We start from the raw sequence: 13,378 nt of genomic DNA on the forward strand, positions 1-13,378 counted from the left end.
CCTACACCCGCCCCCCCCCAGGTTTGAATTAAGAATTTATTTTACCCAGCCAGCAGCTTCTGCCGACACATGTCGGCAGGCCTGATCAAAGGTGAGCGCGCTCCTTTATCAGAGTGAGGGAGGCTGTCAGAAATAGGAGGACATTAAGATTGAATAACCTTCACACAGTTGCCAGCACCACATTATTTAAAAATCTAAAACTTTTACCAAGCACCCTTTATATATAGGTCACACTACGTTCTAATGCCACGTGTGCTTCTGAGTGTATCCTCCTCTGTGTGGATGGGATTTGCAGCTCTCCACTCAGACCATCACATCCAGTGATCCCCATCATTAAAGAACGTCATGATCCAATGATAAGGCTGTGAGCTTGACACTTGCCAGACTGATCGCCAGAACTTTGCATGGGGGGAATTTGCGTTCAAACGGTCGGCATATGCAATTTGATTCATCTGCTTCAATTGCCTCAGATTCATATTAAGAGCTCATTTCTGTTTAATATTTTGAATCATTTGAAATTTGAAAGTAGATTAGCAGTTTCTCTTAAAACGCTAAATGCATTTCAAACTTAAAACAATACTCTGACAGAAAATGTTTCCCATCTTGTTATAGGTTACAAATAAACATGCAGCAGATTTATTTAAAAAAAAAAGATGCATGCTAAGATACAGATAAGTGAAAAAGGTGCCAAAGAGTTGGAGGTGTAGTAAGAACAAACGAAGGAAGACAAGACAGAGAGCACTACATATAATCCCAGGTATACAGATGGCATCATCCACCATTATAATCTCAGCACCAAAAAAAAAAAAGAATGGAAATCAAAGATGCTAAATGAGAAACAACATCTGAACATACCAAATGTTCTCTTTCTCTCTCTCACCCGTCTTACTCGCTTTCTCACAGGGAGTGATAATATTGAACGGAGCGCCTTGCTATGCCATTAGTGCAGTAAAACATCAAAGGAAATATGAATAATAGAGAATATGATTTTCTGAAGTGGTAGAGTGAAAGAGTTCTTTCCTCTTCCTGCTCTAGTGCGAGCCCTGCAGTACATTGATCTGTGGGCAGGCTCAACCTCAGCCAGAGCCTGGCTCTCAGATACCGCACCACTACGCTACACAACTCTACACCATGGCCACCCAGATCCATCTTCGGATCTCTGTAGCACTTTTATTTACCATAGTCTGCTCCACTTTGACAGAGCAGACACCTTTTTCCAAAAAACACCCTGGATGTGCCATAGCTAAATGCAAAAAAGAAAAAGAAAAAAGAAAGGGATGAATATATAGGAGAGAAGAAAAAGCATGAAGCATGTGGTTATAATTACACACAGGCAGCACAGTGGTAAAGCCAAGCTGCAGATCTTAAGCCTACTCGACACTCTCTGGGTAAAAAAAAAGTGCACTGCCTCATTAAATCTCAGATATCACACCGTTTCTGCCCCTCTATACTATGCATAATACTGTCTATCTTTTAGAGGGCCTCTTTTGTTAGCATTTCTCTTTTGCCTTTGCTACATATCAAACATGAAAAAGAAACAGGACACAGGGCATGCAGAACGCTTGCAGAGTCACAGAAGAGCACAACCGGGGGTCTACTTATGAGGCAGATCTTGACACCATGTCTGATTAAGCCCTTAGCTTGTCAGGAGTCTAATGGCTATTGTGGCCATGTTCGTCAAAGTGGCAAATCCATGAAAAGCAGGTAAGCTTTTCCACTGCTTTTCAGTTTCACATTAAAAAGAGCTTGATTGGGCACTGTTTTAACCATAAGAATAAATTACTGCTATTATAATTAAAGTCCTTGAGACCCATAAGTGGCAATGAAACGTTCAAAAAGTTGGCAATGACAGAAAATAGCGGGAGTGATCTCACAGCATCTTAAAATTTTACTGCCTCAAACAACTCTTTCCTCATTGACCATTCGTCAAGCTGCATCCTGACAGTGGGTTAAAAAATAAATCAGTCAGACGAAGTCAAATGAGGAAAGTGAGAAATTAATTTGTGCGCCCTCCTGATTTCTCCACAGGCAGACATCGATCATGTGGCGGCTGTCTCCCCTCACTCTGGAGATAGAGGTTGTGGAGGGAAGGGGAGAGGGAAGATTCGTGTGACTGAGGGGGTCGTTGTAATCAGGCACACTCATTAGCTCTGCTTTGGCTCTGGATGACAGGAGGTGTCTGAGGCAAGCCTGCTTCTTATGCCCAGTCCTTCATCCCTTGAGCTCGGGTTAGATGGGCTAAGAAGGCAGTTTCTTTTCCGAAGTACCACCCACCAATACCTATCAATACACATTAACACAGCAGCAGACAGATATTGCTCTGCTTTTCTGGGGATGCACAAAATGGTAACAAAAAAGTTACTGGAATTTTTTGATCAATTCACGCAAAGGGTGAAATGAACACAAGGCAGAGAGATAAGTGAAAATGTCAGAAGCTGCACTTTTTAGGTTAAATATAGTATAGATCGAGAATCTCAAATCTACCTCTAAACACCTGCTCAGCACTAGGTTTGCAGAGATCACAAACAAAAGCAGTGAGAACATAATCCTGTAGTCATAAGCACCTGAGAATGGTTGGAATATATTGTCATGGTGCATGCAGCTCCTGCATTTCTCACAGGAGCACTCAGAAAGCCATGGGTAAATGCTGGACTAATGTGGCAGCCTAGGAGTACTCAGGGTCCCCAGCCTGCTGGGCAAAACCATCCATATCGGGTTTAAAATAACCACGCCTGAGACTTAACCTTTACCAGAGACAAATGAAATGAAAATATACAGTGTGGTGCATCAGGAGCAGCCTTCATTCATAGGGGGCTTTCTGCATGCCTGACCTGAATTACTGCTCTGTTCCTGGAGGGCCACCGTGAATGGCACACGTGGAGACAGGACACATTCATCTGGGTAGCTCTATTCTACATCATACAGAGGGCTGGGAAACAAAGAGTCTAAAAAAAAATGTCAGGAACACACAGAAACATAAGGACAGCTATAAGCACACCTGCATGGGTACATGCACAGAAAGAAAAAGAGCTACATGGCTCGGCCCCACTCTCACAAAAACCCAAGCGACTTTGCAGTTTACACTACACGAAAACCTCAAAAACAGGAAAAATACCATATATCATTCTGAGCCAAACAAAGATTTTACAGACAGACACACGCAAACACACACAGACACAAGATCCACTTTCCAGCTGAAAATGATGAAATATGGATTGGAGCATTACCGCTTGGAATGGCAGTCTGCCCAGGACTGTGCTGGTCCTCTGTCACATTGTCTTCTACTGCCAGAGAAAAGAAAAAGGGGAGAAAAAGAGGGAAAGAAACAGTTAACACTGAAAAACAAGTTAGGCACATTGAGATTTCTTACTTTTTTATTATTTACTTTTGAGATTCTCTTTAAGGAAACTCCAAGAGATTTCAACCGCTCTCGACAGCTCGACCGATGGTTTGGGAATCCACGCATGCCTTTCATATGCGGGAGATTTGGCAACAAGGTAAACAGCGACCCACGTAAATAACATATTGGACTGGGTAATGACGTGATGAATTATAAACGTCTTCCATGAAACGTCCCCCCAGCATTGACAGTGACCAAGTGAAAAACACCTTGATGACTGCAAGTATGAAGTCTGTAAAGTGCCTTGGATAGCTAAATCAGATGGATATCAAAAAGAAGATTTGTAGATTCTGGCTTAAATATGGGCCTTCCTAAAACTGACTGTAATCCAAACTTAAATGAAAAAAGCATTTTGCTAAATATATATTCATGCTATGTGTCATAACAGCCGCAAAATGCTTTTGCTCTTTAATAGGGTGACTGACAAAATAGTGACGGCTTGATCAGTCAGATCCACTTATTAGGCACATGGCAACTAAACCACTTTTGACTTTTTGACAACAACACTGGCCTTGAAAAACATGACTTCTGTTTAGTAAAAGGTAAGAACCTTTTACATTGGAGCTTTTTTGGAACTGGTGAGAGTTCCTTGTGGCATGTCAAGTACAAGAAATGAAATGGATTTTAACAGCGGGAAGAGAACAAAAGAGTCTCCCACCTGTTCCATGTAAAATGAGGGCCTCACTGAGGACTTCTTACGCCTCTGTGTTCCACCCCTGCAGTTGAAATGCATTCTCCATTATGTCTTTTCTTTCTAGCCTTTCATTTTTCTGGGCAAAGAGGAAGGGGGAGTCTGACAGGACCTCCCAGTAGGGGAGTGCGGCAATGACTGCCAAAGCAGAAACTGGCGCACTTTTAAAATCGCACAAAATATCCTGTATTTTGCATAATTAAGGCAGGATCCTATGGTGGCAGAAGCCTTCCCCTCAGGGGAGTAAGAGTCAGTGTCAAGCAGGGTGTCAAGCCTCAGTAGAAATTGAAGAGAAAAGTGTCGAGCTGTTTCTTATGAAGAGGACAAACGATGGAGCGACTGTTTCACTGTCAGGTCTTGTCCAGCCTAAACTGAATTCCCAAGGAATCCCCCCAAAAAGTTTTGATTTAAAAAAATAAATAAATAAAAATAACAAAAAAAGAAAACTTTTTGAAGGAATTCCAATGTTCGTTCAAATATGTAACGATGCCTCTGACTGAAAACATGTCCCCTAATAACAATTATAATTGACATGCATAGAAAATATGCTAAATAAATGGTCAGGGGTCTGGCAATTAATTAGCTAAACCAATTCAAAGTGATGGAACAGACATAGTTGGACACTATGGAGGTATATCCTTCGAAGCCAAGAATGAGGGCTGTATCAGCCAACACAGAAACCTAGTCCTGTTAAAGGAGGCCTCAGTGACTGACTCCCTGAGAGTGTAATGAGTTTCTCCAGCTCTGTTGAGCGCCGTGCATCTAGGATCATTTAAATGCGCTAGGGATAGGGGTTCCTAATAAATCCCCCATGGTTCTATCAGAGATTGGTGGTGGGAGCTGGAGTTTTTGTTTTGATTACCGTCCCTGTTGGTGAGATGGAGGAGTTCAGGCAGAAAATTCTCTTTTACAATGCCATAAGAACTTAAACATAATGGCAGATTGTGATGATTTGTCACCACTGTGAACTTATTAAAAGTTTTGTCATTTAAAGTAAACAGCTTCCATCACAGAGCAAATTCTTTTCTCATTTGCACTCTTCTGTTAGATAATTAATAGCTAGCTAGGAGCGATCTTAGAGGGTGAGCTGTCAAGTAAGGACAAACTCCTGTGATGTTTCTCAGCAGCTGGACATTTGATCAACAGTCATAATACAGAACAAATACAAATAGATGGACAGTTTTAATTAATATGCTCTAAAGCTCATGATCACCTCATAATGGCTATAACTTCCTCTGAATACAGCTCAGCCCACGCTGTTCTTAATGCATCACTGCTATCAGTTAATTAATGTTTGACAAGGTACAGTGTATCACTCAGTCGGTGACAAACTGTAATCATGCTGCAGGTTCTGTTGATACAATGCCAAACACTCATGGGACCATTTCTGCACTGATCCTTTGATTTTCAAAATGCGGAGCAGAAAAAGAAAAAAAAAAAAAACATAATCCCAAACAAGTGGCGCAGCATTAGAGGGCACTAATTAACGCAGTGGCCACACAAAAAGCGAATGTAGAGCAACTGTCATTATAGTGGGAGTGACAATCCCCAAGGCAGGACGTTTCCCTTTTTAGGGATGAATTAATCTTATACAGAGAGGACAGCACGACATGAAGTAAAGACAAGACATAAAGGAAAAAAATACTAAACAAAATAAAATTCATAAAACACACTGATCACCACATGCACAGACCATGAAATAGCAACCGCAAAAACTAGTGATTTAATAGACATGAATAAGCAAAACATGACAAACTCTCAGCAGGTTGGACCTTTCCTACTCCACCAAATGAATGTGCTGCTGTGTAAGAGACTGCTGTGAAGAATGTGTATATGCACACAAAAGTTTGAATATATAGTCGACATGTTCTGTGCTTCTTTATGAGAATCTTTGTGTGTGTGTGTGTGTGTGTGTGCTAGTGTGCATAAGTATCACACAGCACCTCACAGATACAAAAAAAAAAGCCCTGAGTATGCTCCTGGATTTGCGTGACTCATCTGCTTGGTTACAGCCAGCTTGGACGATACAGTGCCGAACACAATGGCTGTGTAATCCGCCCTGACTGACCGGGAAGGAGACGCTCGCCACAGGGACTACAACTCAATTTAGCTCGGGTCAAGAGGTCAACCCTCCTCAATTAGGGCTGGGAAGGGAGGGAGGAGGACACACACTGCACATGAATAACTTTCTTAATGAGCATTATTTGAACTGGTGATTAGTGTCATAAATAATTTGCAATAGAGGGCCATGTTAATCACATTGCATAATATTTGTAATCCTTCACATATTCCTATTTACGATGAGCAAATCATACGATCACTTATTCAAAAAATTGAAATCAACGATTAGCAATATATAAATATCATGGATCAATAATCCCATTATGCAATGATTGCAAATTTAGCTTAAAAAAAAACTAATAATGCTCTTCACACAGGCAAATGAGCCCAGCAACATATCATTTCATTTGCAGCACTGGTGGAAATCAATCATTGTCTCTGAATCACCATGTGCCAGACAATCAATGACAAGGAGAGAGACACATGCCATGGAATAAGAAGAGATATCGGCCAGCTCCCGTGACACCCAGTCCAACACACTGAGCCGCATGTCAAAGGCACTGACAGCCGTGCTAATGGGATTTTTCCACGGCTCCATCATAATTTCCTTAATGATAATACTAACTATATTTTTGTGTCACATTAGAAAAGTGTTAATGGGTGTTATGCCACAGATCATTAATTGTGAACAGACTAGAATACTGCAGCTTCCTATAAACTAAAGAATGACGCAATTGTTAATAGACGGGAATAAAACTAAGGAGCAATATAACATGTTTCTGTATTTTTTAACTGTTCAAATTGAGAACTGCCCATGTACACACACACAGAATACAGTGCATGTGTAAAATAAAGAGCAAGTTTTAGTTTTTCTCCAATTTTTCAGACAAAACTGCTTAAGTTTAAAGGTGCCACCACACTTTTTAAAAAAAGTATTTTTTAGTTACACAGACCTATGCTCTTCCGGGCTGAAAGGGAAAGTGGTAATGCATCTCTGAGCATAACAGACATGATCAGATTTCTATACTCCAAAAAGAAAAGTTTCAAATGATGTCAAATTTGGATTTAGGGGGAAAAATACATATGTTTTAGTTTTCCTTGACATGTCAAATTTCTAATTTATTTACACCTCCTTGACATGAAGGGAAATAAAAATCTACTTTACATCTTATCTGTCTGTGCAGAAAGAATTTTAACAAATAGTTACATAAACTTTGACCAAGATGTTATAAACCAACCTGTTCTGTGAGGTTTATATTTAAAGTGTAATATAATATTTCCAATAATGTTGCCAAGCAAATCTTTTCAATCATGTGGTGACAAATTTCTGCCCCTGAAAAACAACTAATATTTAAGCTGTACATGATACAGTGCATAAAGTACTTAAAGTAAATGTTGCAGAAACTATATTTATATATGGAGATGACAGAACTGGAGACTTTCTCCCCAGCCACTAAAAACATTAGGACTGAGGCTTGAGAGTGTCATTTGTACTCCAAATGAAAATATCAACTCAGCCTCACATTATTCAGGAAGTGCTGTAGGACAGGCAACGTGGCAGTCATCACACGCTATATGCAGGATTTGGAGTGAGGTCCTCCTTCCTTGCTGCTCACCACTGGCTGAGGCAATGTGCTGACCTCCACACATCAAAACAAAATTACAGTGTGCCTACAGCTGAGAAATGTAGAAGGCTCAGGATTGAGTAAATGTCAGTGGCTTGGGTGAAGTGTTTGCATATAAGCGAATGATGTATGGTCTCATCCTGTGCCATTTATTCCCCCAAGCAATAACGTTGCCGGATTTTGTCTCTCAGACTTAATTGAAACGGGACTTGTAATGTTGCCCTTTTTCTCGATGGGACCAAAAACATAACCTCCGACTCCCACAAGCAGCCAATACTGAGGAGGTGTGTGTTGGGGTACACAAGGAGGAAAAAAAAAAAAACAGAGTGCCAACTGTCACAGCGTTGTTTTCTCATCTCCCCCACAACACCATGTCCATACTACCCATACCAGTCTCTCAAACGCCGCACATGATGCCTGTTCTACCTTTCCTCCATGCTCCATCGGCACCTCTGTTTATTTTCCCTTCCAGAGAACAAAGTGTTCCTTCTGTGCAAAAAAAAGCACTGTCCACAATGACCACTGTCTCAAGTCAGCAGAAGACAACCTATAAAAGTCAAACCTGAACTCTGCAACCCTGTTCTGTTCACAAAAACGCATGGCAAATGCACAGAGCCGCACACATACATGCACATGAAGACACATATAAAAACACAAAGAAACAAATTAAGAAGTTCCACATTTGTGTTAATATCAAAAGTCTACAAGTAAAATGACAGCTCCTGTCTTCTACAAATAACTGAAGACAATACAGTGTCAAGCAAGCATTAAAAAAAAATTACAAAGGAAGTTTTTGTGGACAAAGGAAAGAGATACACAAAAAAACAATAACATCTGCCTGGCCTTCCTTGGGTTTGATCCAAAACAGGGAAAAATCTATGACGTATCTGCATTTCTGCTCTGCTTGAGCAGTCGGGATGAAGATATAAAAGTCTGGATGTTTTGTGCTCCACATTTCTCTCATTTAAATTTTAGCTACGATAGCAAAACAAACAAAGTCATCCCTCTGACTTCATTTCCATACTGATTTGCTCACTCTCTAGTCCTCTCTGTCACACACATAGATGTACTGAAATCATAACAGATGTTCTTCTGAATGCACACACACACACACACACTTGTAGCATGTAGGAATGCTGGCAGGAGGTGATTATATGTAAGTGATGTGTCTTTAGGGAAAAGTAAATGTCACACCTACAAAAAAAAACAAAAAACAGTTATTGCCAATCTGGTCTGAGAAAATGGAAAATCTATGTGTCAAACTGTTTACTGTGAATATAGCAGTGCAGGTTTGGAAACAGAATATGACGATTTTAAGATGTGCATGCACTCACATTTCCACCCTCTCCTGGGTATTGATTTAAAATGGTGGCTGCATGAATGTTCTACTGCAGACTGTGTAATCTTCCTTTGAGATGAAGACTTCCGAGAAGGAAAGGGGAGCGAGCAAGGGCTTCACAGACCACAAGCTGGGAATGTGAAATTGTGGACAATTATTTGCGGAGCAAAATACAATGCCTGCCAGATGAACTGGAGCTCAACCTCCAAAACCCTGCAGATCCCCCACCTAAATGCTACAGAGAAAAGTACTGTGTGAACGTATGTGTGCGTGTGTGTGCATGAATGTTGCACTCTTTCTCCCTCTCTCTCTCTTTCAGCTCACACACATACACTAAGACACAAAAACACAAATTACTAGCAATCCAACAGTTTAAAAGGTGAGGAAAATATCAACATAAAAGAAAAACAACACAAATGACACGTATCTACTGTGTATATACTGACATCCAGTACAGAGAGTTTATCTGGAATAAAAACATCATAAAGTTCAGTTGTTTTTGAGATTTGAACTAACCACTGATAAATCCAGACAGTTACAACTTTTTAACGAACATGTCCAATTAACACATATCCCATCTCTAATCTCTCTTTTAAGTGTTGCACACGCAAACGCATAAACACACATCAGAGCCCTCCCTTTCCCAGACATATAAAATGTTTCCACTCAGTTTCTCAGACGGGTGGGGGTGGGGATCACGTGACTATGCACCCCATTCCATCAGACGGCTTAAGTTGCGACTAGGAGCGCCTTTAACATATCCAGATGTTGCCAGCGTCGCGCTGCACTGTTGCTCTATAAACCGTCCATGCCCTGCCCTTGCACTTTAACTATCATTACATTACAGTCTGAACTGAAGCTTTTCCCCAATGCCAAATACGTGTATGCAGTCGATTTCATGCGCAACATACCAGGAAGAACACTTGGAATGCGTAAAAGGGAAGACAGTTGCATTTCAGTGAGCGATAAGTTCAGATCATGTTCGTCTAGACTTGTCATCACCTTAAAATAAAATACTGTGGGAGCCAGCAAACATAGGCTTATCACTTACCTCTCAGTGATCTTGGTTTAGCTTGCTTGCGGCGCGACATCCTACAGAAAACGCTGAAGTTGCTCAGTTTCTGTCTGATAATTTGTGTCAGACTGGATAGTCTAAAGGTATAGTCTCTCTAAATTTCACTGACCAAAATCGCGGCTGCTTTTTTACCATTACAGAAAAGATGCAACTTAGCCCTTGCCGCGCGGAGTAAACACGAATTTGCTGTTATTTTGTGATGAGTAGGTGGATGTTATAAAGTCCAATTAGCCCGATCGGTATAGGCGACTCTATTTACTTGAGCTGGGTGTCGGGAAAAGTGTGAGAATATAGTAATCCCGTCATGCGCTTCCATTCTCCGGGAAAACACACACGCGTGTAGGCATGATGTTCGCTTAGAAATAAAAGCGGAATATTTGCTTTTCGCCTCTCATCTCAAACGAATCCGCGTGAGAAAGGCATCAGCAAAACGCCTCCTGCGAGAGTGCAAAAAAAAAAAATGCAACAAAACCAAAAAAAAGGAGGAAAAATGATAATTACACTTTTCACTTCATATCCACCTAACAGCATCAAAACTATTATAGACTCTCCCTTTTCTCACTCCAGTCAGCTAATCATGAATTAGGTTCGGAATCTGATCTAAGTCTACGTCTAAATTGCTCTTAAAAAGAGGATGAAGAAGCAGAGAGAAGATGGAAGCTCCCTCCTCATCACAAACCTGCAAGGTCTTGGACTGCGCTGTCGCTCCGGTAGTCCACATAATAATGGAAAATGGAAGCAAGGCCCCCAAAGCCATCAGGATGGCTCCAGAGGGGGCCCCTACCCCGCAGGGACTCGCTCTGTACGTAATCACTGAGGAAATCATTGTCAGCCTGCCTGCACTCACACACAGACAGAGAGGCATGATTAAAATCCGAGGGATCATGGCAAGATGCGGATTGCTGGATCTTCTGGTCCCCGGATCCGGAGTCGAACTCTAAACCCAAAGTCGGCTTGCTCACCCTGGCGTCTCCTCTGCCTCAGCTCGCCGTCGGCCACTCTCCGTCTACGGCAGGCGGGCCGGGGCCCCTAGAAATGGTTAAGCAGAAAGACATTTTCTGTGTGGCTGCTGACATACATGACATGTTATGACACAGATAGAATTTTGGGATGATCACTTTATTTGCAGGTTGACTTTTTATATTATTGTTGCCACCAATTATTTTAAGATTATTTATAAAAAATAGCTTTTTTTTTCTAATTTAGAATACAATTTAATAATTTCTGCCTGAGTCTAACAATATAGCCTCCTCCCCTTTAATAATATTCTAGTAGGAATAATCTAGCCTTTATTTTTCTTATTTTATAATTTCAGTAGGACTTAATTAGAAGGCCCATTGCTGTGCAAAGAAATCACCTTTCTTTCTTATGTAAATGTTCACAACAGTGCATTGGTATACACCCTCACCTGCATTTGGATGTCCAGGCCCCCATACTACCCCTGCCATGTGAAAATGAGATCCAGAGAGGAGTCCTGCAGCGGGCTTCTCACTCTGCTCGCTTCCCTTTCCGCAGCCTGGAGGTAGCCTCTGCCAGGGGCCCATCTAAAAATTACAGTCACGCAACTGCTTTTCCCCACTTTCAATGCATTTCTATTCTGACTGATTCACAGACACAAATGCAAGAGGAAACCAAAGTTTTTACTTCAGACCTACAGGGAAGGAGAGAAACAGTCGATAGGGCAACTCCCAAATATGGGCTGGTGTAGAAGAAGAAGAAAATTAACAACAACCTTTGATAGCCTTTACTGTGGCAGAATCTAACTTCGTTAAAGAAATTTCACTATAAAAGTTAACTATAACTATAAAAGTTAATGATGTGCATACATAATAAGACTGCTTTTATTCTATAGGGTATTCCTCCTTTTTACTTTGGAGTTCATAATGAGGCTATACACTGTTACAGACATCTAAGGTAATCACCTAGTATAAAGTAATGTAAATGTAATAGAAAGAACTACAGAAAAGATTTCTATTAGCTGACAGTCATTACCAGTGAAGGACTTTTTGGTTCTTCTTACCATTGCTAACTCTGAGACAGTCCAAGTAACTTCAAAACAGTGCTGATTTATTCCATGAACACAGGTAAAAATTAACATTACACGCTCAGGTATCTTGCACCTCCAAACTGCTCGCAGGCAGATGTAAGATGAAAGACCCTGAACCCACCAGGCCTATACATTATATCCCTTCGGTTGGGCTAGCCCCATACTACACAGAAACGTCAACCGAGACATCTCTGTTGCCAGCTTTGCAGCTGGTCATAGCAGTAGTCAAAACATGAAGCAAATCAATGTGTGTGTGTCTGTTGATTAAGTGGTGTGTAGCTAAAAACATTCTCACGACCTCTAGTAACATGTCGTGGCTTAAACATAAGAACCTATTATGGCTAAGGCTACAGTTATACACGTCATAATAATAATATTAAACACCCTGTCTGCTGACAGTCATCAACTCTTCTCTCTAGTTATCCTTGACCAGATGTACCCTGTAGAAACTCATAAGCAGGCCTAAGCATTTAACAGTCTAACTAGACATCCTATCTCCACTAAACATTTCTAATACATAAAGTATCTATCCAATTTCTATCTGACTAAAAATACCTAACACCAGACACTTGTTTAATGAAAAAAAAGCTTTGTTATTTTGCATGTTTTGTCCCTGAGAATTAAACATAAGTTGGCATATATGACTTATGTCAAGGCTTGCACTGTGTTTGCTCAATTTGTGTCTTGTAATTTAATTCACACCCTTTGGTTTTCAAATAACGTACCCACCCACAAGCTGTCATAAAATGTGTGCAAAAGATCAGTGAACCAAAGTTTGACACAGATTGACATGATGCACTTTGGTAAATTCAAAGCCCTCGCAAAATTACAGAAAGTCAGTAAACATACACATATGAAACATCTATTTGTAGGTGCTTGGAATCTGTCAGGAGATCTCAGCTGCCTTAAATCTTCAATCTTAACATTGCTCCGAAGTCACCAACCACCCCCTCCCCCCCATCTCAGCGATTTGTCAGGCGGCTCTCCCAAAGTTTTACCACATTGCCCTCCCCTCCTGTTCATACCTCTCCAATGCTCTCTCAAACACAAACAAACAGTGCTCTCAGTCCTCCAGGGCTCTTTGCTACTTTCATTAGTGACAAAGTAACTGGGAAAAAGCTTGACTTGACTCAGTGCTTA

General features: G+C 40.9%; 1 protein-coding gene across 5 annotated transcripts in view; it reads right to left on the minus strand.

Annotated features, from left to right (window-relative positions):
- Nucleotides 1-11,077, minus strand: part of znf521 (zinc finger protein 521) — an 88,485-nt gene extending 77,408 nt beyond the window's left edge. For 2 of the 5 annotated variants that reach the window (XM_020595710.1, XM_020595708.1), the window contains exons 1-2: nt 10,168-10,862; nt 3,228-3,284 (exon numbers count right to left, since the gene is read on the minus strand). In XM_020595710.1, the coding sequence (XP_020451366.1) occupies nt 3,228-3,284; nt 10,168-10,207 (97 nt within the window). In that variant the 5' untranslated portion in view covers nt 10,208-10,862. The other 3 variants (XM_020595712.1, XM_020595711.1, XM_020595709.1) reach the window with 3 other exon arrangements.
- Between the last annotated feature and the right edge of the window lie 2,301 nt (nt 11,078-13,378).

Source organism: Monopterus albus, unplaced genomic scaffold (genome assembly GCF_001952655.1).
Source record: "Monopterus albus unplaced genomic scaffold, M_albus_1.0 scaffold28.1, whole genome shotgun sequence".
Taxonomy (NCBI): Eukaryota; Metazoa; Chordata; class Actinopteri; order Synbranchiformes; family Synbranchidae; genus Monopterus; species Monopterus albus.